Below are 26392 nucleotides of genomic sequence, written 5' to 3' on the forward strand. Positions count from 1 at the left end.
TGATAACCTTGTTTTTAATCTTTCCTGGTAGGATTTTGGAGATGATGGGTCCCTGTACATCACTAAGGTTACCACAACTCATATGGGAAATTACACCTGCTATGCTGATGGGTATGATAAGCTCTGTCAAACTCATATTCTCCAAGTGACTGGTAAGGAAAAATGTTCTAATTATCAAGTCATAAGAAACCTGAATTTTGTTAAGCAGATTAGTTGTTTCTTTCCTACATTTTTTTGTATTGTGTTACATCTTAATAGAAAAAGGTATATAATTTTTTCTTCATTTATCTCCTTCAAATAACCTTAAAAATAATGAAACACAATAATTTAAACTTATTGCTTCCATAGAATAATAACTATTAAAAGGTGTAAAGACAGTCCAGAGGACTTGCTTTGCATCTGTGATGTTATGCAGAACAGTAAGTGGTTTATATATACATATACACACAGATGAAGTAGGTTTTAGTATTAATATAGTAACCCGAGGAACATGCTGAGAAAAAGAAATGTGTAAGTTTCTTGTGTTAAGAATGTTTTGTTGAATATAAGATTAATAGAATGCACTTCCCTGAAGATTTTGTAGTTGATGTAGGCTTCTAAATTCACATTTATGTTATTGAAATATACCCATGATTTTAGTAGATTAGCTTGAGGCACCTGGATTTGAAAACTTGATCTTTACGTTTTCCTACATCTGTTCAAGTTCCAGGTAACACTTCATTGAATTCTGTACTTGGACAAAACTTAACTGCTTTGTTACTGGTGCCCTGAAGACAGGCCTTTACCTTCTCTCAAGCTGATGTACCCTCTCTTTTTTCTTATATGCAATTTATTTCCTAAAGTATTTCAAGGAATTCTTTTCCACTGATGAAGGGTCTGCTTTATCATCTCTGAGGTTTAGTGACTTTTTTTTTTCCTTAGAGTGCTTTCATGTTATTTCAATTCAAATTTGTCTTTGACTCTTAAGACTCTCTTTCTGCTGTAAACTACCAGTGTTTGTCATTCCATGTTGTTGTTTAATCCTATCCAGAGTCATGTTTGACCTCAATCTTCTCCAAATTTACTTTGCAGTAAGAGGCTGTATTTCTCTCCTGAGGCATACTCTAGCCCTAGTTTCCTGGCCACTGCTGTTATCATCATTCTTTTGGTAGCTATTAATCGGTTACGTAAGCCCTTATTTGGCTGACTTTTTTTAACATCCGAGAATGCTGAAATATTTTCTTTTATTCTTATCTTTCATGTATGAAATACAGCTCCCAAGATTATTTTGGCTTTTAATTTGTTTTTTCTTCTTTTAATAGCCTTTCCCCCCATTTTCTGTTCTTAATATCTTCACATTTTAAATTCATTTGACACTTAGTGGTTTTTTGCAGTTTTATAAACATTTTGTGTTTGCTGTTATGCTTGTCCAGGAAGCTGACTTGTAATATTTCTCTATCCATGTATTTCAACTTTTTTTCCCTAGTTTCTTCCCCTCCTGAACCACAACATATTGTACATAGAGTGTTGTCCCCGAGCTAATGGGAACATGGCATCAACATATTTTCCTCCAAATTTTTCTTCTGAGATTATTTTCTGTCATTTAAAAAGCCAGGTAGCAACTACTGGCTAAACTAGAGAGAAGACTGATGTGCAGCTTATTAATATTTTAATTCCTGAAGACATAGCAGAGTTCTTGGCAAGCTAAACACATTAGTGGGTTCTTGACAAACATTCTCCTCTGTTTTATGGGATTTGGTTTACCCTAAATTATTCACAAAATTATATTCTGATCAACACATTCCTGGCCAATCCCAATATGTAAATAAACCCCCAGAGGTGCATAGCAAGAGTTAAAATACTCTTGAATTCATGTTTGTCTCAGTTCAGTGCATAATGAGGCAAAACTCTGCTCAAGTTGAAGAAGGTTTTCTGCAAGACTAGAAAATCAAGAAACATAATTTGAGAGAGGTGAAGGAGGACAAATGTAGGTTTTTCTAGTGATAATGTGTCTGACAGGAAATTGGTTTTTCATCTGGAAACCACTGTAAACCTCAGATAGCTGCTATTGCAAAAGCTGGCAGTGGAGTGGTACCTTTCTAAATTATTTTGGATGTTGATATTTTGGGGAGCAAGAAACAGGAAAAGGAGACCTTTTGAGCAATAGGATTATTTGCTGTGCGTGTTGTGGATAAATTGAGTTAAATCCACTGAGATTAAAGGTCAAATGGACAGCTCTTCCACAGTTTAGATTTGTACTTCTAAGGGGTAAGCTTCTTAAGCACAGGCATGATGGTCAGTACTTGTAGCCATGATAATGACTAATTAATACAATGATACTTGTATTAACTGGAGAGTCAGTCAAAAGGTTAATGGGATAATGAGACTACGTTGATCACGAAGATTTAATGTGAAGGTTCAATGAAAACAATGTAATTAGATTTTAAGTTCTTTCTTGATTTCCATTTATGTATAGCTATATATTTTTAGGAAAAAAATCATATATTTTAGGGTAGTAGGCAATTATTATAGATATAAATCTGATTTACTTTTAAGATTAAAATCTAAGATATTTTTAGTTTTGAATTATCTGGCACAGTAGTAAAGAATAATGAGCTTCCTTTGGAGTCTTAAAAATACATTAATGAGCACTGTAAAAGACTTGTTTTGTGATGAAATAATCAGTCTACTCTTACACAAATTGTGTGGTAAATATTGTGAGCAACCCTATAAGTTGATATTTTAAGCCTTTTCATATAAACTAAAAACAAAACCAAAATAAAAAGTTGTGATCAGGAAGAAGTAACTCTTTCATGACACAGTCTTAATTATTAGTATTTATAATACTTAGAACTTTCCATGTATACAGTTTTGAGATTATATGACTCTGAGGCTATATGACTAAATGAATTTGAGTCTATCAGTTTGATATTTATTTTTCTTCTAATATGTCAGTGATACTTAAATAAGATCAGCAGTTCTGATACCTTAAAGTACAGAATGGAGAGTCCAGTCCCTCAGCCAGATGTAAGTAGGGAATGTGTAGTGTCTGAAGAATTGTTTGCCAGCTTTGTTTTTCCAAAGTATCTAAGCTAAAGCAAGAGTTATTTTATATATATATATATATCAATAGAAGAACCTAGTTCACTATAGGTATCCCCTGTTTCTTTTTTGAACACATGCATTCTCCTGGATTCAAGACAACTGGAATAGACCATTTTCTCACTTCCCTCCCCCATGAGACCCAACTGAAATAATGCTCAGGAGGTTTTATAGCAAGTGCTAGAGCTATTGAATAGTAACATATCCACCATATTTAGGACCAACAGTCTCACATTGTTTTTTGAATTGAAAGATAAGGGATATAGAATTCACTCAATTGTATGTTATACTTTACTAAATACAAACGTGCGGTGTCTCCCCCCTCTTTTTGACATATGTCATGATCTCTACCTTTTAAAGTATTTTTTTAGCTCAAGATGTTAGAACATATCTCTTTGAAAGTCAGTGTGAATAGTCACATTAATTATGTACTTAAAACTTTATTTCTGGTGATGTTTGTTTGTTTGTTTGTTTGTTCTGGTCAGTTACACCAAAAACCCAAACAAAAACCAACAAAACAAAACAGACAAACAAAGACCTGATTCAAATAAACCCCAAAGACTTTATATTGAATTTGTCATATCAAATTAACTTTTTAGACTAAACTCACAACTCCACTTATGTTTCAGTTGTCTGCAGCATGCCTCAGTGGCACAGTTCTTTCTTAGTGGAATATTACAAATAGTCTTCAGGGTAATATGAAATAAAAATTATAATGCAAAACAAGGGTTGAAAAACATTTCTAGTTGTATAAACCTGACAGACACAGAATTGGTGAGGAAAGAGGAAAATGGCAGCAGATAGAGGAAAGACATGGCAAAAAAATAAACCCTACTGTCATGCAAGAACCTCTGTTCCTGGAAAAACAGTGCTAAAGGGAACAGGATCTACTATAGAAATAAGGGATGGTAAAAGAAAACTCAGACATTTTTTCACCTGAACAGGTCCTCTCCTCCCTTTCATATCTCCTAACTACCCTTAAGTAGTTAATTTAGCAACCATAACATTTTGTCATGCAGGTTGAGATTTTATTTGTTGGTTTAGGAAGAGTTGGATTTCAGTTATAATATTTTCTAAAACTTTTTTTAGCAATAATATTGCATCAGAAATATTGCATGCCTTTTGCCCAAATAAAACTAATACAGTCCTCTTTCCCGTCAGTGAAAATTCTTTGAAATTGAACTGTTAAAAAAATTCTCTTCACATGTTCTCAATAGAAGTCTGTCTAGGTGAGGTAGTTAAATACCCATAAGTTTTTTATGCAATTAGAATATTTCACTGACATAGAAAGTGAGTAGAAATATCCTGGCATATGTAGTCAGAGCACAACTAATTGCAGTGCCTTGCTATTGGTCCTAAAAGTTGTTTCTGTTGCTGAGATGCTTGAGAGTGTTCAGTGATGGCAGTCCAGTCTCTAAGGAAGTGCAGGTCCTTGCTTTTCCAGAGACAAGGTGGAAGAATAAGCCTTTTGGCTTTGCTGCAGTGGGAAATCTACATGAGGTGGGCTACCTAAAGGACCTTGTGTCAAGAAATGCTGAACAGGCAGACATGAAAATTGGACTTTAGGAAGTGCGGCAGAGCAAGACTGGGAGCTGAGGTGCCAAAAATATTCAAACCAGTGAATGTGCAGTCAAGCAGGGCCCATTCTGAAGAACACAGTGGGGAAGGCAAGATCTCAGTATGGAGCACACAGTGCTGTGCAAGAGGAGATTAAAGAGGGAAGAAATGGAGAGGAAATAGGGATGGCAATGTCAGGCTTGAGATGAAAAATTAAGATCCACTTCCATGAAAGCAAAGTCCTTTCCGAAAAATCAATAGAAACCTTAAATCTCTGATATTTATGTGCTCTTCCTCTCAGCTGGTAGTCTGAGAAACTAAAAGCCATATTATCTAATTTTTAACCTTCTCCCATGTTATTATATTACATTTTTGCAATTTGCATATTGGGGTTATGTAGAAAAGACTGTTCTCTCTAACTGGGTTTAAAATATCCCTGAAAACTACTGATTTTTGCATCCTATCTGAGATAAGGTAGATTTATGCATTTCTTGCAATGCAGAAATGTAAGGCATTTCTATGATCTAATGGGACAGCATGCTGAGACATCTCTTGTAAATAGTTGAATAGGAATTGAAAATATTTAATCTCATGCCAAAGTAGACACAGTTAATTTTTGATCTTGTTATCTTCTTTCATTATCAGCTGATACTTCATCCTCTACCCGGCTGTGTTTTGTGACAAGCTAAGTGTTCCACACTTGTAGAGCTGCATTAAACAAAACTTTGGCGAATAGGAAATACACTTCCTTAATCTTATTACAGTTAATATTTTTTTATTGTTAGAAACAACCTCAAGCAGGTTGTCTCATGAGTTGCTGATTCATGTTCAACTTGCCATCAGCCAAGACCCCCAGGTCCCTTTCCACAGCACTGCTCTCCAGCACCTCATTCCCCAGTTTGTACAACCAACCAGGGTTGCTCCTGGTTGTAAGCACCCCAGGTGCAGAATCTGGCGTTTTCCCTTGTTAAACTTCATACAGTTGGTGATTTCCCATCTCTCTAATTTGTTGAGGTCTCTCTGCAGGACCTCTCTGTCCCTGAGGGAGTCAACAGCTTCTCCCAATTTGGTGTTGTCAGCAAAGTTACTTAGTATTCCTTCAAGTCTTTAATGAAGATTTTGAAGAGAACTGGGCTGAGAATTAGGCCCTGTGGAACCCCACTAATGACTGGATCCCAGCCAGATGTTACCCCATTCACTGTAACTCTGTTCCTGACCTGTGAGCTGGTTGTTCACTCATCACGTAATACAGTTATCCAGCTGTCTGGACATTTTGTCCAGAAAGATGTATGTCTTAAAATCTTAATTAATGATCTGAATAATGGGGCAGAGTTCTACCTTCAACAGTTTTGTAGATGGCACCAAACGGAGAGGATTGGCTGATAGACTACAGGGTCATGCTGCTATTTGTTTGACAGGATGGAGAAATGAACCAGCAAGAATTTAGGAAGTTCAGAGAGAAGTGCAAGAGGCCTGCACCCTGGGAAAAACAACCCTGGTGCACCATATCCTGAAGACCACCTAGTGGAAAGCTTCTTGGCAGGAAAGGACTTCAGAGGGAAATCAGGTTGAACATAAGCTAGTGAAGTGTCCATATGTAAAGAAGGAAGGTGGTATCATGGGTATAGAAGTTCCTGTCTGAACAGGTATAAAGAATTATAAACCTGAACAGGTTTTATGCATGTAGAAGGGATTGTTACTAGGTGTTTTGGAAAGAGGGGAAAGGTGGAGATGAAATGTTAAGATTTGTGAAACAGGGCAATTAAAATCTCTTTACAACATACCATGACTCGCTAATTGTACATTAGTCATATTTTATAAAGAAATCTAAGGAAAAATAAAAATCTTAATACTCAACCACCAACTATTGAAGAATTGAGGCTTTTTTTTTTGATACCACAGTGAAAAGAGGTTTTTATCACAGAATATTTTGTCTGCTTCATAAATTTTCTGAGACAGAATTCTGCATTGAATGTCACTGAATATCTGATGAATACCACGTCTGTGTGTAGTTATATATAGCTGCAGGGGTCTTCTGAATTGCTTATCATTATTTTTCTTAAAATGAAAAGAATGTTCTCCACTAAATTATAATTGTTTTCTGTATTCAGTTCCACCAGTTATCCGAGTCTATCCAGAGAGCCAGGCGAGGGAGCCAGGTGTGACAGCTAGCCTTCGGTGCCACGCTGAGGGTATTCCCAACCCACAACTGGGTTGGCTGAAGAATGGAATTGATATCACTCCAAAGTTGTCCAAACAGCTAACTCTTCAAGGTAAAGGAATGCATTTATTGTTTTCTACATCTTGCAAATGTTTTATCCATGCGTCATTTCCATACTAACTGCCCTTCTTCCATAGTTTTAACAAAGGCTTGAAGTCTAAGCTAAAACATTTCAAAAGATGCGATTTCTTCCAGTTACTCCCAAGACACATCTTTCTGCTTTCTCTTTGTTAGAATTATGATTGTACTTACTGGCAGGATTACCAGTAAATTCCAATATGTTCTTCTCTGTTTGATATTGTGCAGTATCTGAGTGGAGCAGGAAGTGCAAGACATAGTCCCAGTCAAAACTGATAAGAATCTTGTGAGATTTGGGGACCTGATAGTAGAAAGGACTGGAGGAGAAATACCTGAAATGGATGTGCTCTTTACTGAAGAGTATCGGCAGACCTCTGTGGGAGTGCAAAGACATTGCATACACACACACCAGCCCTACCTCCCCTCCCAAAATACCCAAACCTCTCAAACCCCAAAAGCCTGGGGAAAAAAAAAATCCAAACCAAAAAAAACCCAGTGGAAGCTAAACGAAAGTCCTACCTTTAGCGCCAGTTCATTTCTATTAATCTTCAGGGCTCAGCAAAATCAGTGGACATGTTCAGCATAAAATCTCCATGCTTCAGTCTTTCTGGTAATTTTTGATAGCTGTAGGATAAAAAAAATCTTCTGCTGTGTTCCCTTCAAAACTTTCTCTCATCAACAAAACCAGGATGTGTAGTTAAGATAGGACAGCACTCAGCCTGCATTGTAAGAAGCAGTGGGACAGATATGGCAATGCTTCTCGGAAGTGTTATTAACCCTGAAGGTGTCATAGTCCCCTGTTCTTTCATGTACAACTCTCTTGGATATTTGTGAACAATTGCCTTGCAGAAACACTTTCCACTATGAGTAGAAAGTGATGAACTTCTCTTCCATTGCAACATGCTCTTAATTTCTCCTGTAGGGATTTGAGGAATTTTTTTTCACCTTTGTCTCTGCTCCATATATTTATGACAAATAAATTCAAAGGATTCTTCTGTAAGCAAAATACATTTAATTCCTTTTTCTAGTATGGAATTATTTGAAATAAAATTTTGAAAATCTCATTACATTTTCCCAGAGATTTTTCTGGGTTAAACCATCTGTGCACTTGCTTCAAGCTAGAAGGGTACTACACCATAAGACAATGCCCCTTTTAGTCCATACTTTAGAATACCTACACAGCTGGTTTTTGTATAGTTCCTACAGCTGAACAAGTATACTATACTTAAAATTCAATGAGTCATTCTTCACACAATTGTTCACATGAGATTGTTTAAAAGACCTTTGCCTGTGAAACCTGGATTGTTTGTTCACATTCCTATGCAATCTGACATGAAATTCCTGAGATTTCCATAAGCTCCTAGGTGAAAAATTTCAATGCACCTGTTTTTCTGTTCTTGCACTGCAGTCGCACAAAACCAAAACTAACTAGGTGCCTCTGGTTAGGTACAACAAATTAAAATTTTTTATTTATATTGAATGTTTGGCCTGTTATATTCCTTGGGTTATTTTGTGTAAAGGAAATGGTGGTGTCTAGTAAACAGATGCAACATAATAAAAACCTAATATTTGCCTGACTTAAAAAAAAATCATAGTAATTTAAATATATATAAAACCTCAGATCAATATTTGTCTCTGAAGTACAAAACCAACTGAGGCACTCTGAATAACTGTGAGATGAAATAGTGCATGTAATTCACTAGCCAGTTGAATACCTTTGGACTAATTTGGCATGCCTCCAAGTTATGAACTCAGGAATGAAAATGGTTTAATTAGTGTAAGCAGAGAAACCCTTCTGAATTTATAATCTGAAAGCACTAGCGTGTCTGCATGTTGATTTTTTCCTCTCCTTTCAGCAAATGGTAGCGAGGTTCACATCAGCAATGTGCGCTATGAAGATACAGGAGCATACACTTGCATTGCAAAGAATGAAGCAGGGGTGGATGAGGATATTTCTTCTCTCTTTGTGGAAGATTCTGCTCGAAAGACTCGTAAGTATTGAGAGAAGTATAAAAATACATGTTGCCCACACTCGAACATTTAATGAGTATTAAAACTATGAAATGTTAAATAAATTAAAATGAGTTTGTGCAGATAGCTGCTATAAAAAAAATAAAGTTCAATTAATGGTATCCAAGAGTCACTGAAGACAGAGTGCACAATTTGCAGTACATTTAGAAGTAAAATGAAATCTCTGATCCATTGTGCGAAGCAAGATATTTTTTACGTTGCTGGTAAATTTTTGGTAGTTTCCTTGTGAGAGATGTGTTGCATACAAAGGGAATGTGAAGGGAAAAAGAAAAGGGATGTCTGTATATGGCAACTATTAGTGTGTTTTCCAGTAGTTGATGGGGTGTGGGAGGAAGACCTTTCCTTCCTGTCTGTTCTTGACACACACCAAGAGTCAATATCAGCCTCATGATGTGACAATAATCATATGGTTGATCTCACCTGCTGAAGTGCCCAGCATGTCCAGAGCAGTTCCAGCCTGCCCATGCTGCCTTGTGCCTGGAATGTGGAGGAATAATGAACACATTCACTTCTATTTTGGGAGTTGAATGTGCCAAAGAAATCAATATCACTACTAACAAGCAGTATTCTTTATCCTCTGTTAAATGGTAGAGGGATTTATAAACCCTGTTTTCCTATTATTTGTCTAACAGTATTTTTTTCCTCTTACCTCACTTTGCTTAGAAAAATCCATTCCTGAATTTCACCCATTTTTTGTTTGGTTTGATTGGTTGGTTTTGTCTGTTTGGTTTTTTTCTTTTGAATCTCTTATTTTAATGAATACTACATACTTATTAGAAATACATCCAGTAAAATGATAGTTATCTTACTAGTGACTGTGTTTGCATTAACTTAAGACATTCCTGTTCATTTAAAAGCATATTCAGCAGTGTCAAGTACTCAGCAGGATACCAGTGGCAGAATTAGTAGTACTGCAAGTCTGCCTGACACTTACAAGCCACAGGACATTGAGTTCAGTTACATATAGGTTTGCTATGCATCAAATATTTCAGAGGAAATCTTCCATGTAGGAAAATTTTATAATCTAAATGTTGATACCTTTACTTAGCTGCTTTAAGTAAGACTAATTATAACTGTAATTTTTCAAATGCCTTAACATGGATTTTTTTAAGTGTCATGAAAATTACTGCTCAGATATTTTTGGGAAGACACCTGAGGATAAATAAGTTGTTTGATCATGCAGAGTTTCTGGTAATGTGAAGTAGCTTGGCCACTTCCATTTGCCTATTGCATTGTGTGAAAAATATTGTGAAAGTTGCCAAATTTCACAACCCTGATGAACTCTAGTTGGTTATATATATGTTAGGTTGTTATATATATCTTGTTTGGCCTTAACAACAAATTACTTGTAGCAAAGTAGCCAGTTTGCAAGTGTTTTAGTTAAGTTAGTCAGTTTAAGTTTAGTTAAGTCCGTCCAGTTCTTCAGATCTGTTGTGAATATGTATGGATATCCACAACAATGCAGAACACTTTTTTCAGGACTTGTAATATGATGTAGTGATTTTAGATCTGCTACCTTAGCAGGATTTGTAAAATAACATGCCATACAGTGAACATAGCTTGTAACAAATGCTTTAATATCTACTAGCAGTAAGTTGTGAGAATGACCATTGGTGTCATGAAAGATGTAAATGAAGGAAGACAGGATATAAAACAAACTATTTCTAAGACAATTCATCCAAAAGATATAGTCATTTTCCTTCCTATAGAAATTATTTACTCTACAAGTTCTGTGTTGTATGTTGAAGGGAAGCATTTTACTATTATGTTCCTTGGTGTTTGAAAATGGTTTCTCAAGAATTGATCCATGTATAAATACTCAAAAAATCCAAATATGTATAATTATATCATTCAAATTTAGGTGTAGCAGATATTTACATGTAAAACTCCAATTTGTTCAGAATCTCATTTTGGTATATGCAAGAAGAATAAGGTACGTACTAATAAAAAAGCACTGACTCTCAAAATCATTGTCACAGCTACATGACCAAATTACAACAGGTACACATTTTTATAGATGCAGTTTAAGCTGCTGCTGTTTTTTTAAAAAAATTTCTTTGCAGGGAGGAGTTGCTAGCATTGGAAAGCTGCTATCAGAAGTGGAAGGGCCTCATTATTAACTCTTTTCTGCTTGTTTTTATATTTCCTCCAAAACTCTTCTTCATACATTGAATTAGAGATTATTAAGGAAAAAAATCACATAGGTAAAACTACTTGGATAAGATTGTGGGCTTTTTCTTACCCCACCCACTCATATTAAGCACAATACTACAGCTACTTCTATTTCAAGCCTATTGATTAGATCACAAGTTACATTCTAAAGATAGTCTCTGGTGAATGTAAATGTCATTCTGTATGATCTGATATAAACTATTTCTGTCATTTATGACATTTTTATAAATTATTTTGCTTTTATCCTCCTTTAAGAGAATAAAACAGACACACTTTTTAAACTTTTTTGGGGTTCCTTATTAGAGGGCTCCCTTTTGGAAATCTTAGGATACTGTTTTGAATAAAATAAGATCAGATTCTCACTAGCTTGTCGGTTAGTCTGGGCTTTTCTTCTTTGTGATGTGACATAAGATAAAAATCAAAGCAAAATAAAGGCATTTCTGAACATTGAATTGATTTTCTATTGAGAGTTTAGTGAGAACTTTACAGTTGAGTTCTAAAATACAAAGTGCAATTGCACTGCCTTGAGTGTGACAGTAATTTCAAAAGCCACATAAGAAATGCAGAACATTATTCCATTACCAGTGCATATATTTCATTTTCTAGGAAGTCTAACAGTCAAAGTAAATGTTCACTTTTGTACTTATCTGACCCATTGGTTGGGTGCATGGGTAAACTTTGGGGGTTTAATGTTACTTCACACAAAAACCTTAATTTTTATTATTTTTGTGTGGAACATTGCTTTCAATGCATCCCAAATTTATTAAAAACTCAGTTCAGTGCTTTGAGAAAAAAATAGTATCTGTGACAGAAAGGGCGTGGCTAGTTGATTTGTCTGTAAATTGGTAATTTAAACAGCTCCTAAGAGATAATGCTATATTTTCTGCTACCTTGGACTAAATAAAAATCAGTGTCATTATGGAAAAGTAGGTTGTTAAATAATAAGCAAATCTTTACCTCACTTGTCTGTCTAAAAGTGCTATCAGATTGCTAGGTTTTCATTATTCATAGGATTGTTACAGATGCATGTAATGCATATGTCTGTTTTATAAAGAGAAGAGAAATGAAGGCAAAGATAAGCTATACTGAATTGTGGGAAATGTGATCCTAGTAGAAAAAATAAATAAATTTACACAATGTGAAGTATGAATTAAGGGTGCTAGGAACTTGTTTATTTTGAAGTTTCCAGTTTCAGAAATTTAAGTCCACTTATCAAGAAAAGTCAATATACTTCGATGATAATGGTTCATCATCAGGATGGTAATCTAGATGGAAGTGAATGGAAAATACTCTGAAAATGCTTTGTCATCCAGATCTGTTCAGTAAATGCCAGCACTGAACAGGGAAGCATTGCTCTGTCTCACATAGGTAAAATTTTGAATAGTGGATGATAGTCTCAAGGATAGTTTGGGCTCCTCTTAGCACATCAGCCTTTTTCAATGTGCACTAAAAATAAGACTTCTGAAAACATGCTTTCATTTCAACATTGTCTTAGGTGAGAGAAATGAAATTATTTTTAAATACTTTAGGCATGCCTTTTACCAATTAACTCATTCTGTAGCTGAAATTTCATTTATTTATTTAACAACTGTGTCTCAATACATGGATCCTTGTTGCTAGATTTGTGAAGCTATAATGGAAAGTCTTTGTTTATATTACCTATATAAATGTCTCTTACAAGTGCTGGTGATAAATTTCTACTGCCCTCTATTATCAGATCCTTTTTAATTCCTCTGATATTGATAATAGCAGTAACATCTAAAATACTTCTGAATGTGAGAACTGTGCTGTTTTGATTCTCTAGAGACTGCAAATTCTCTTTTTGCTGTGAATTCCATTTTCCCTCAAGCCTACAGTTACAGCCATTGAGAATGAGATAGCTGGTCTGGTTGATAGCTGAATAACCCCTGTGGTGACTGGTAAAAACATTCTGGGGATTAATGACCTGGTCTAAATCTCATTGAAGACACAAGAGTCTCCCCTACTGTCATGATCCTCTAATAATACCTGAGATGGCTCAGCTGTGTTGGAAGGACTCTTTGGTGAAATCACATTCGTAAATACAAATAGCAGTTCAAAATCTGGTTTTATTTTCATTCCAACATATTTTTATTTTTCGGAACTGGTATTGCATGGATTCATAGATTCAAGCATGATGGAACCATTTCATCTGACTCTATTCTATCTTCTACATTTCACAAGACATTAAATTGCGTTCTGTTCTGCCTGAATACAGAGCTAATGCTTTGTTTGCCTGAAGTGTGTCCTTACAGACATGCATACACCTGAGTCAGACATGCAGAGAGTCAAAATATCCCTCACTTCTCTTGGTATTTTGCTTTATTTATTTGTCAATTTCACTAATACAGAATAATGCTTAGTTTCCATTTTGAAGTCAGTTTTTCCTTCAGTTGCCTCCTTTGAGTGTCTCTCTTTTTTTCCCCTCCAATAAATTGACCTCTTAAGAATTCTTGTCCTATGAATATATTAATATTGATTTCAAATTCTCACACACACAATATATAAGTTTCTCATAATAAGACAATTACCATAGTACTCAGTCCTCTTGTGTTGAGAATTCTAATTGGTTTAGTACAGTTTGTTGTTTTTTTTTTAAGGAATACTGCTCTTTGCATGAGAAAATGTATTATTTTTTATTTTTAATGTTCTGGAAAGCAAAATATATATTTGGTAATTTTTTCTTCCACATCAATCCTTTGTCACTATTTTCAACTAATACCAGCAGTGGAAGTTTGTTTATATGTTTATCTCCTATACGCTATTGACCTCACTTTCCAAATCCTGTTCCTTCTCACCTGTCTCAGTTAGGCATAGTCTGTTCTTTGTTTTCCAAGACATCTACATTTCAATTTGGATAAAAAAAATTGATTTATTTTACAGATGAACTTGACAAAGTCATTCAAACAGTTTGTTAAAGCTGTTGTTTGTCATTACAGGTAATTCACAGATTTCTTAGGAAATTATTTTGTATTTTACAGGTCATTGATGAAAGTGATTAAGACATGATTCACTATCTGTTGCTCTGGACATGCTCCAGAACTTTCTCCTTCACTTTTTACTAATGATTTAACTACATTTTCAGATTAATTATTTTGGCAGTTTTTAATTCTATTAACATATATTTTACCATTATTAAATAACTCATTTAATCAGAATATTCTGTCTTAACAAATCAGATGTTTAGCAAAATTATGGGTCTCAACTATATGAATTTTTACATTACCAAACTCCTATTTACATTTAAAAAATTATCAGGTTTGTCTGTGAAGACCTGGTCTCTGTTAGAACATATTAGCTGACTTATAACTTTATTCTCGTTTTTTGATTTCTCACTGAATTTAATTATATGCAAGTGTTGTCTGTTCTTTTGTCTGGGTCATATAACCCAGTCTAACTAGCCTACAGCTACTTGAGTTACTAAGTTTCAGGAAGTAAGGCAACTACTAGGAGCAGATATAGTGGTACTTTATGGCACTCTTAAAATTTATGATGTGTTCTGAAATGTATTCAAAACTAATAGCACCAGACCAGCTGAAACTTTTAGCAAGTGTTTTATGCACTGCTTTTGGACCTAATTTTTTTTAAATATTTGTCTTGACTACACATCATTTACCCTCCTTTTTTGTCCTTTGTAGGGTAGAAGGTATTCAATCAGGCTCTGGTTTCAGTTATTATCCTGCTCCTGTACAAATGCAGGACAAAAATATTTTTAGAAGAATGTTGTCAACAGAACATTAAAAAACCCAAACGTGTTCATTGCAGTACGATTTAAAACTTGAACAGCTCTGATGTGACAATACTTTTCTTCTACCTTTAGCAGCAATGTGTGATGTTTTCCAGGGTTTTTGCTGCTGCAATGTATAAAGAAATGTCAGATGGCTGGAACCTTTTCTGCTAGCAGAAAAATTGGATTTCATCATAACTAAGACTCCTTATTTTCTTTAGGACTCCAATTTCTCTCTTTTTGTAAACAGGTTCTATATTCTAGCGCCCAGCGTCTGTGTAGCAACTGATAAAAGATGGCTTTTCGTTTTCTAGCTTGTAATACGTGCAGGTACATTTTAAGAGACTCTCAAATCTTTTATTAACAGATAACTTTCTCCTCCATACTACTGGACTTAGCGTCATTTAAAGCATGAACACACAAATGGACAGCTCCACTGTAGTTCTCTGTTGATGACTTCATATTATAATCACAAACACAGATTGGATCAGCCCAACTCCTAGAAGCCATATGGCAAACTAAAGTCGTCATCTTGCTGTTATTGAAAAACTATCTGGAAGCTGAAGAATTTAAATATAGAATAATTAAAGATAATTTGGCAGTGTATCTTGACAACATATTTATGAGAAAGGTGGAACAGGAAACATGTTATTGCATTTTTGTTGATACATGGTAGAATAATAATTTCGAAGGGAGGAGGAAGAAATTGCAACTTCCATCTGTGGAATTTATTTATTTTGTGAGATTCCATTGAAATTGTAGTAGGACCAATGGAATTGGTCCAAATTTTAAATTTTTAATGAAAGTAACATTAAATGACTATGGAATATAATACATAGCTAAATATACCAAATAAACTATTTTGTTAACTTAGAAAAAAAGACAGCTAGGAAGACTTAAGCTAATAATGGAATATTTAATACAAATAATAGAGTAGAATATATCACTGTAATTTGATACGCATATGGAATATGATATTACATTGAATATAGTTGGGTTTTTTTTCCTAAAGAAGAAGATCTGGTAGTGTAGAAAACAGGAGAATAAAAAAACGTCATCGCCAGAGACAAGTGAATATTTTCAGGGGTAATTTTCAAGTACTTAATTTTTTTTCTTAGCTACTAGTAAAATATTTTGAAGTAAAGTAACTTTAAAAATCCATGTTTTTTTGGTTTTTTCTGGATACCTTTGACAGGTACTTTGTATGTACTTTAGTTTCCTTTCTGTTTCAATTTAGATGAATTCTACTGTACTAGAGCCACAGATCATAAAAACTCACGCCGTTCCCTTTGAAGTGAAATAGTTCAGTGGGTTTGTGGTTTGATTTTTTTTTAATATTTTAACTTTTCCTAACTATTTCTAAAAATTGTGTTACAAAGTGCAGTTCAGTTTGTGATTGATTAATATGACTTAGGTGTGTCCCTAATTTTTTTTGTGACATGTATGCACCTTGGGGAGGCAGCTGTCATGATAGAGAGTTATAAGTAAAACTATTAGGACATTTCCAAGACCAATTTGAAAGTACTTGATGAACGTTTAATATTTGGTAGCTTTTATTTTAGTTATCAACCACAGGCTCTTGGGTTACTGAATTCACCCACTATGGCATCATCATTTATGGCAAAGTAATTTGTCCTACAGTTTCTTTCACTTAGTCACAAAAAGCAGAACAAAAGTTCTCTTTTTGTATCTCTCATGCTCTGTATCTTAGGACTAAATTAAAAAAAAAACAATATAGCTATTCCATGCCATTGAGTAGTTCTATTTCTAACTGTGCCTTTTTTAGGTAATGTCATAGTCTTATCGCCTAAAAAGATTATGTGATCTGAATGCTATTGGCTTGACAGGTTTATGACCATCATAAGGAACACAGCATCTCCACTGTCTAGAACTGGGAATAAGACTAAAAGCCTTTTGACTGTGATTTATGGCCTAAATTCTATCTGAAAGGCTTTATGCAATTTTAATAGAATCTTCCTGTCACATCTGATACTGAATGGTACCTCTTTACCTAATTTTCTCAGAGATAATTTATGCTGGCATTTTATTTTATGGCAGAGCTAAACAAGTTTATACTTGTTGACAACATTGTGGGCAAAGACTTTATTTCAAACTTCCAACTAATTCAGCTCATGAACCATTTTTTCTTCCTGCTAGTGTACACTGGATTGAGTTAATGGGCTATGGGAAAGGACTTATGCATGATTCATTATAAAGAGTTATACAAAACAGAAAAATAAGGTAACATGTTCATATTTGAACAAAATTAAAGTGTCAACTGTTGACTTTTAACTGATAAATAATAGTCTAATATATATAAACCAGATCTTTGGTTATTGTATTAACCTAAAATGAAATTGAAGTGCATATCACATGAGAACAGACTAGAATTTGTAATGACAATTATTTTTAAAATACTTGAAGCAACCAATAGATAACTTTTCAAAAAGTGTTGGCTTCACAAATAAATTAGATTTTATAAATTTGCATTTGTATATTAAAAAAACCAATCTGAATTTCTTATAGAAAAAGAATGAAATTAAAAGTAGGTATGTGATTGTGGAATCTCAGCAAAAATGTAATTCATGTCAACCTCATATTCACTTTTAATGCAATTATTTCTAATATAAAAATAATAATTTAAAAATTATGTAGTTCAGCAAAAATATACTAATTATGTTATAGATTTAGCCTGTAACATAAGGGCAGGTTTTTATACATCAGAGATGTGAGAAAAGAGAGTAAGTAACATATACACTGTCTTTATCCTGTGTTTAGGATTAATCAAAACAGTTGACAATGGTGGTGGCTATGAGCAAAGTAAGGAGACAACATCCCTTTAATCTTGAAATTACTCTTTTAACGCAATAGAAAGTACAGCAGATTATGATAGCACAATTCTGAAAAATTATGTTGAACTACACATTTTTTCATATGACTTTATTGCATTTTCCTCATTGTCCTATTTTTTATTGCATCTACTTGTGACCTCTTGCCATCATGGAACTGAAGGCATTGAAAGGGACAGTGGCTTCCTGTTTTTTAATTGATATCCATTTTGTTTGAGTATGTCTGGATATGTAGTATTGCATGCTGATTACTGAAAATTTGAACAGTTAATAATGCTAAAAGGAAGCAGAAGAGTTCCATTTAGTCTTGAAACTCAATGTAAATTTTGGCTACACGCACACACACACACACACACACTTTATTTCCAAAATGCATTGAATGTTTCAAGAAAAGAAGAATAGGGAGGAATAACACTAGTTGACAGTTGAAATCTTTGAAATTGTCTATTGAGACAGAAAAGTAAATGCAATGAAATCTATTACCAATGCAAGAAGAAAGAGAAGGATACAGAATTTACGTGCAAAGTGATATTGCAATGCCCTCATTCATTTAGTACCAGAAATACCATGGATATTTGCAGTTGTTGTTTCCATCCAAAGTGGATAAGAATTTACACTGTTGTTAGTCTGCTGCAGAATTTCATGAATTACTAAGGACAGAGTTTTGTGAAATATGTGCAACCTATTACCATTCAACCAACACAATGTATAACAAAGATGAAGAACAGGCATTCCGATGTTATATTAGCTGCTCCTAATCAAAGGCTGGGGCTGTACAGAAAACCATAGGATAGTTGTGAAAGTACCATTCAAAAATGACTCAAAGGAGACATTTTTATGGAGCTGTAAGTGTGCTGAAAAAGAAAAAGAAGGAAAACCTCTCAAGAAAACTTGGATTCTCCCATGTCTTGCATTGCTGGGGAACAAGGAAGAAGGCAGAACAATGCAGACTTCTTTTTGTTGACAGTATAAAAGGCCCAACAACAAATGATGTAATAAAATAGCTGCTTTAATAAGATATAATAAAAAGAGGAATCTAGGTAGTGAATAAATCTTGCAACCCTTCACATGCTGGGCATCACAGATTTATTTATGCAGCATGGGATTATTTGTGGGTGGATTTTCCCACAGCAAGCTGCACAGATCCTGTCCATGGAGAGGTTCCTGCTCCCTCCCGTGCTGTGGTGGTTTTATCTGGTGTAAGAAAGAAAGCCATATATCTTCTGGCAGGTTGCAATTTGTCATAAGACCCATGAGCGGGCAGCACAGGTTTTTATGGGCATTCCAGCACCTACTCTTGCAGCAGGTACCCATGTGACATGCAGACTTCCCTGTCACAAGGCCCCATGTAGAAGACATAGCCTGCTCAAGGTCACAAACTTTTGGAATACAATGTCTTCTGCAAGGCTCCCAGTACATCTCCTAATACTATTTAATAACTCTGTTGAATCATGGCAAAAGAGAAGATAGTGCTCTGTTTAGAAGCCAGAACATGTTGCTGAGATCTATCCCTAATTCTGTATGCTTACATAGTGGACTTTACAAATGGTTGAGAATTTAGAATAAAGTGTGTCTGGAAAATGTTAATTTTGGCTTAACCAAAAAGGAAGGCAAAGAATATGTTCCTTAGCATTCTTTATATCTATACATGCTGTACTTGTTCCAGCACTGACCTCTTTATCTCGAGACTTGACCTATTTCCTGAAAAGAAGTTATAGGTCTGATTAAAAAAAAAAAAAAAGAGGTTTCTTGATCTGTTAGGTGAGATTGTGGCTGTGGTTTATAATATTATATTGCATTCTTAAATTATATCTCAAGTTTCTTCTAGCTAATTTGCTAATTTTAAAATTAATATGTGAGGCTTTTAAAGCACTTTTATTATCCTGCCCTTTTTCTTGAGCAAAGCTCAGAATCATACATATCATTTTGCACTAACACAAAATAGTGTGTTCTGTACTTAGCATATTAAATAATTTTATTTGATCCTGTACAGCTCCCCACACTTGTGTAATTGTAATTACTTTTTATTTTCTTTCCTATGTCACCCTTAGAAAAACACTGATAAACTGTATAACATTATGGCTGAATTTATGGGACCTCAAGTGTCATGTATTACATGGTTATTTCCTCACAATGTGAAGAGGAAAGTAATTTTAAAGGAAATCTTCCAGGTTTCCCTGGGGAAATGAATTTGCTTTATTTAATAAGAAAGACTGTGTAAGATAATATAGGCAAATACAGAATTGTGATCTGCGTCTGGAGATACTGTCTAGGCACGTAGGGATAAATTTTAAAGTTCAGAACTCATTTGCAGCTGAGTCTGGTGAATAACAAAAGATGGGCTTCTACAGAGACATAATAATGAAAAAGAAGGTTAAGGGGGAATGTGGGCCTGCTGAGGGGGATGGGGACCTGGTGGCAAAGGATCTGAAAGGGGACAAGTTGTACTGAAGGTTTTTTTTCACATCTATCTTTCCTGGCAAAACTGTTCCTAGGAATGTGACAGCAGTGGGAAGGTTTGGGAATGAAGTCATCCTTTGGCGAGGAAGCTTTATTTTTTCGTGGTGTATAGAACCTGATTGAGACCATTTAAATGAAGTGAACTTTCACAGGTGAAAGGGCCTGGATAGGATGAACCCAACTGGAAAAACTGGCCCATGGCATTGTGAGGTGACTCTTGACAACCTGTGAAGGATCATGGTGTCAAGGAGGTTCCTGTAGACTGTAAGAAAGCCAGTGCCGCTTTTCAAGGGCAGGAGGGAGAATCCAAGACACAATAGGTGCATCAGCCTCATGTTGATTTCTGGAACAGAGATGGAGCATTTCACCCTGGAAACCATTTCCAGAACTAGAAGGTGTTTAGGAGCAATCATCATGGATTTACAGAGGGAAAAAGTCCTGGTCAGCCTGACAGCCTTCTGCAGTGTGATGACTGGCAGGGTGGATGTAGGAGATGTTTTTAGCAAGTCCTTAGAAATCTTTTGGATACCCTCAAAGACAAAAGCATGAAGTTCAGGCTAGATGCACCAACAGAAGGGTGAATCCAAAACTGGCTGCACTACCAGACCCAAAGGCCTGCATCATATCCCAGGGCTGTTTTTTCCCCTCCTGTCTGTTGAAGTACAAATGATGTGGGAAAATCTAAGTATCCAGGCCTTTTCCAGAGTGATAGTTCCTGTTTTCATTCTCAACCTTCAGCTGTCAGCAGATTAGGAACTTCTGTGTGCCAACATCATTTTTAATAATATGTCTTTCATTGCTTTTTCCAAGCCTTCAATGAACCTCCCAATTTCATTATGTGCGTGTGTGACATATATGTTTGCCGTGTTGTATTCCTTTATTTTTTTGGGATTTTTTAAAATTTCTTAAGTGCAATACTTTGAAATGCATGTTGGTTTTCAGTGATGGTGTTTTAAAAATTTGATTCTGTTTCATGCTGAGTTCTAAATACTAAAAATTTGCGAGACTATATTTGTTTTCTTTTTTCTTTCTCCCCAGACAGAAAGAGCAATATTAGGATAATATAATTTCATTGGTCTCAAAGGTCTGAAATCCAATTGTAAACAAGATGGCCAAATAAAATTTATGTTTTTGGGGGAAAAATCAATGTAAAAATTTAGTTGTTTACCATGCCATCTTATAATTCCATTCTTGGTCTTCCAAAGAGAATGGTGAACATTATACAGCATGACAATTTTGGTAGCATGGTTGAGCTACAGCCATACAGAAAAATATCTTGTGTATATTTTAATTTTGCATATCTCTCTCATAACTATGTTCTGAAATTATTCTCTTCAAAGTCCAGGGTTTAAAGGAAATCATGAAAATTGCATCACCTGTCATTAATATGTATAATTTACGTGCATGAAAAGTGCACATGCTTTTTTGTAATGGATTATAAACCACACTGGTGATAATGGTTAATGGTGTAATGGAGTTAGCTTGGAGGGGTTTAGTGGGAGTGATGGGGTTTACCCTGTCCCCAGTGACTACTGTGGCTAATCACAATTTGGTCACATGACACAGAGATCTATTGTTCATTTACTGTCTCAAATGGTTTACCTGTAGGAGTATTTTAGTGAATCAGAGGTTAAAGCATTATAATTATTTCAGAATTGATATATAATTTCGTGTTTTCCTTTGTTCATTTGTATTTTCTGTTCTTTCTTTCTCTTACATGCTGCAGTTGCAAACATATTATGGCGAGAGCAAGGTACTAATGGAGAATACTTTTGTTCATATTTTCTGTAGTGTGATGAAATGCTCATCTGTTGTTTCTTGTGTGTGTGTATCTATGTTTGTTTGTACTCTACAGTTACAGTAATTACCTACCCCCTTGCAACACTAAGGAATTTGAGTGAAAAAATTTAAAGTGGAAATGAATCCTATAAATGCTCATAGTTTTGTAAACTACTTTTCCTTTTTGGGAGAGAGAAGGAAATGAGCTGTTCATAATATCAGACAATTGTTTGAAGATACACAACAAGAAACTCAGATTTAAAATGTAGACCTTTGATTGTTGTCATGGTAAAACTTCAAACCAATCAGCCTATATGCTGTTGAGATTGATTTTCTTGTATGAATCTCTCTTATTTGACAAAATTATAATCTTAAACAGTTTAAAATTGACGTAGCTGTTGTGTAATTAAACTAAGCATTTTATTCTTATACTCAGGAAAGGTTTGTAAATAAATGTTGGGGCAGGGAATGGATGTTTGGGATGAACTGAAGCATAAACCTAAATAAAGACACAATCAGGTGTTGTTAACATAAAAATCATGGAAATATTTTTAAAAGCAAAAGATCAGTATTAATTTTCATATGTATTACATGATCTCAAAAATTAACCTCATATTCCAGAAAAATACCATAATCTAAGAGTTGTCATGAGTTCCCATTCTGTTGCTCTAAGCAGCCTGTTCTTCATCTAATGTTGCAATTTAGGAATTAAAATATTTCAGTAGTAAGAAATTATTTCAATTATTTCCATTGGAAGATTGATAATACAAGATAACAAGTGAATCAGGCTTTGCTGTCAATTCATGCTAGAAATGGTATTTCTGTATACTTTTAAAAAATGTGGTTTTAATTAATCTAAAGATTTAAAAAACTGGCATTTCATTTGCCTGTATGTAGTAGCCTCTGGCACTCCCAGTGTATTTAAAAATATGATCTAGTTTTATTTTTTTATTCCTGTTTTACCAGTTGCTCAGCCTGTACAAGTAATATTGTGTGATTGTAGTGGAGCTCAGCTGTGATCCTCCTGCGCTATTGGCCTTGCAGATTACAAGAGATTAAAGTTTCATACAGTTACACTGTTAATGATTAAACTGATATGCAACAAGTGAAAAGTGAAAACAAAAAGTGAAAAAATGAAAACATTATTAGTGTCCCCTTGATTTTTTAATTTATTGTCTTTTAAAGTCAATTTGTTGCTTTTGGTCATTAGAATACACCTAGGAAAATTTAACTTCTGTGACAAAAAATACCAGTTAAAAATAATAGCTTACCAGAGTGCTTATGGTAAAGACATTCAAAATCCTCCACAACTAATGTGAAACTAATCAAAAAGCAATGTATAGTACCAGATCTTGTGTCTCCCAGAGCAGATATTCTCAATCTCTCTGTGCAGAAATGCAGGCCAATCATTGTGTTTTCAATAAATACTGTTACTAATTACCACACTGGAAATACTTTACAAGAGACCAGTACTCTGAAGATGCCAATAAACATCACCACCAACTTTTCTGGGCCATCCATACTCTGCCACTATCTGTTACGAACGTATTAACAGATAGGGAGGGATGGGTGATTAGTAGGACAATCAAGATCATGAAACCATACATGGGCCTTAATGCCTAGAGATATTTCTGTATCAAGTTCACAAAATCTTTATCACAACCACTTGCATCAGAAAATCTGAAAGGATTTTGAAGGTACATGTGTATTACAGTAATAATGTAATATATAACTAAATACAAATCTATTCATATATGTGCAAAAGAATCCCAACCACCACCATAAAAAAAAAATATGTTAGCCAGTTTTAAGTATCAATTTAGTCTAAATAAAGCAAATCTATTTATCAGTCGCTTCTGGCACTGCATTAAAAATGTGCAGGATTGTATTTAGTGGGAGGAGGGTTGCAAAATTAAGTCATCAAAGGAATAGCTCCTGTAGTTCTGAAAAAGTGGCTTGCTGAGGGGATTAGATATTTATGCAGATTAGATATTTGTACAGGTATCTGTAGCCACTCACTCAAATGAAGAGTTTTGGGTCATAATAAGTTGGAAAGGGGAACTGGCTACTTGGATCCAGAGGTAAAGGTTTGTTATATGAACTGACTTCCTTAGCTTGGTATTGAAATGGAAGAAGGACATTTCATACTGTATGTCCTTCACTGTTTTTGTAGAACAGTTTGGTTAACATTGTTATCCAGACTTTAGAAATAAAGCCTTAAAACTTTGGGCTGTTTATTAGTAATAAATAATATCTGTACATTGGAAATATTACTTTGGAGTATTGGCACCTGAGGTGGAGGTTTTAGGAACCTGATTACCAAATGTCTGGGTCACCTGGGGCTGTCATCTGAGCTACTTCCTCACATTCTGGTATTGCTTATCCTGCTAATAACTATAATACACTTCAGCCAGTGAGAGGATGGAGAAGGGAAAACCCTGTTTTATCCCCAGCCATGTTCACATATTCATCCCCAAGGCACAATATGCCAGTTGCTCAGCTACAGATCTCTACACTGTGTTCATTGATACAGGCAGCCTAACATCAGTCAGGCTTATCTGCAAATTTCAGCTGTTCTTACATGATACCATGTCAGGCATTCTCTAAAGAGAGACCTGGATATGCTGTCTTATACAGGCTGTGTGGTTTATCTGCATACAAGGCACACAAGTGCCCACTGGCCAGAGTGGGCATATTGCCCTGAGTACACCCTGTGCTCTGAATAGACATGACTGGGGAGTTTTCCATGAATCTAAGCCTGCTTCTATATTACACCTAATGCAGCATAGACAAATTTCTCTCCCAGTTTTTGCTAGCCTATTAATAGATAGATTCAATATAAAGCAAGGAAAACCCTGCCTGGAGATGCCTCTCTTTCTGGGAAAACTTGGCCAGAAATGGGAAATGATTCCACAAGATTTCTCAAAGAACATGTTTGTTCTGGGCATAGCCTGACAACCTTCTACATACTACAACCTTTAAAGAACTGTGTTAGCTATGTGATTCCTAATGGGGATTGGAAACGTGTACATAAATGCATATATACACAATGCACATACACAAACATTCATTCCCCCTACCCTCTCTTGATTTTCTTGTTATTTTATTTTGTCTTAAGACCTGTTCTCTCTCTATTAACATTGGTTTTCCCTCAGAATTTAGGATAAGCAGAATTTCAGATTCGAGTTTCTTTTTCATGGGTTTGACTCCTCCATGTTCCTATACCAAATATTATTACGTCAAGTGAAAGCTTAGGTTCTGTGCTTAGGATGGATGCAAACTTTTACCATTGTAGCCAACAGTTTAGTTGTCAGAATGGTTATAGCTGATATATATGATTTTATGAGTACTGTGATTTTCTTCAAAGAATTGTATGAATATGAGCTGATCATCCATTATAGCATCCACATAGCAAATCAGCAGCTGTTGTCTTAGTTGGCACACAGAAAACTAGTGAGACTGTCCTTTTCTGTGGTCATGGCCATAATTACAGCTATTGTGAGACTTCATGCTACAGATCTGGCTCCCACCTTCTCCACAAAACTTAGCATAATCTGTATTTCAGCAACATTGTGGAAGAAGGATTGAATAGTTCTGTAAACACCTATGGCCCTTCAAAATTGGAATCAATATCTGCCCAACTCTATCTTTCTAATAAAATAAAATAGAGAATATTTCCTTTTCTGATGGAAATATCAAGTAGGGGTTTATAACAAAGACTCAGGTCTTCTCTTTCAATGTTATACAGAAATTATGTTAAGTCCTCCATCCTTAAGAAAAAATAATTTTAAAAAGTATATATAGAGAATTTATATTAATTTGATTTCAGTGTAGATGATTTCACAAGATTGCTTTTATTGCTGCAGCTGTCAAACTGTATTTCTAGATCTGTAGTCATAAACACACTGTCTTGCCAATGGAAAAAAAAAACTATGTAAAATTCTAAAAAATGTAACAGTTTTGTTTCAGTTTTACAACAAAAGATCCTATAGGTTTAGCTGTATTACCATTATATACATTAACAAACTGATCTCATACCAAGCTGTGATTAGGATTTTAGTTCAAGACAAGGATTTTCTTTTTTGTCCTTATTTAATTTTATACATTTCAATGTGTTTTTGTCCCTAAGGTCTGGGAATTGGGAACATGTTTTATGTTTTTTATGAAGATGGCATCAAAGTAATACAACCAGTGGAATGTGAATTTCAGAGGCATATTAAGCCTAGTGAAAAACTCCTCGGTTTTCAGGCAAGTTGTCTTTAAAAGTCTATTTGTAGTGTTTTCTCAATTATAATTTTCTTTACATAAGAATTTATTACTAGTTCAGTGTTTTCTGCTTGATAAATTCAGCCATGTCTTCTGAATGAATAAATAGCTTATAATGGTGATCTCAAAATTTCTTGTATTGTCCTCTATTAA

The 26392-nt window shown here is 34.8% G+C and overlaps 1 protein-coding gene across 2 annotated transcripts in view; it reads left to right on the forward strand.

Annotated features, from left to right (window-relative positions):
• Positions 1-26392, forward strand: part of FSTL5 (follistatin like 5) — a 268544-nt gene that overhangs the window by 201279 nt on the left and 40873 nt on the right. Inside the window, exons 8-12 of one of the 2 annotated variants that reach the window (XM_005415567.2) lie at positions 32-152; positions 6750-6911; positions 8794-8928; positions 21921-21947; positions 26103-26221. In XM_005415567.2, coding sequence (XP_005415624.1) covers positions 32-152; positions 6750-6911; positions 8794-8928; positions 21921-21947; positions 26103-26221 — 564 coding nt within the window. The remainder of the gene's footprint in view (positions 1-31; positions 153-6749; positions 6912-8793; positions 8929-21920; positions 21948-26102; positions 26222-26392) is intronic. The other variant, XM_031066443.1, reaches the window with a different exon arrangement.

The sequence above is a fragment of the Geospiza fortis genome, unplaced genomic scaffold (genome assembly GCF_000277835.1).
Source record: "Geospiza fortis unplaced genomic scaffold, GeoFor_1.0 scaffold40, whole genome shotgun sequence".
NCBI lineage: Eukaryota > Metazoa > Chordata > Aves > Passeriformes > Thraupidae > Geospiza > Geospiza fortis.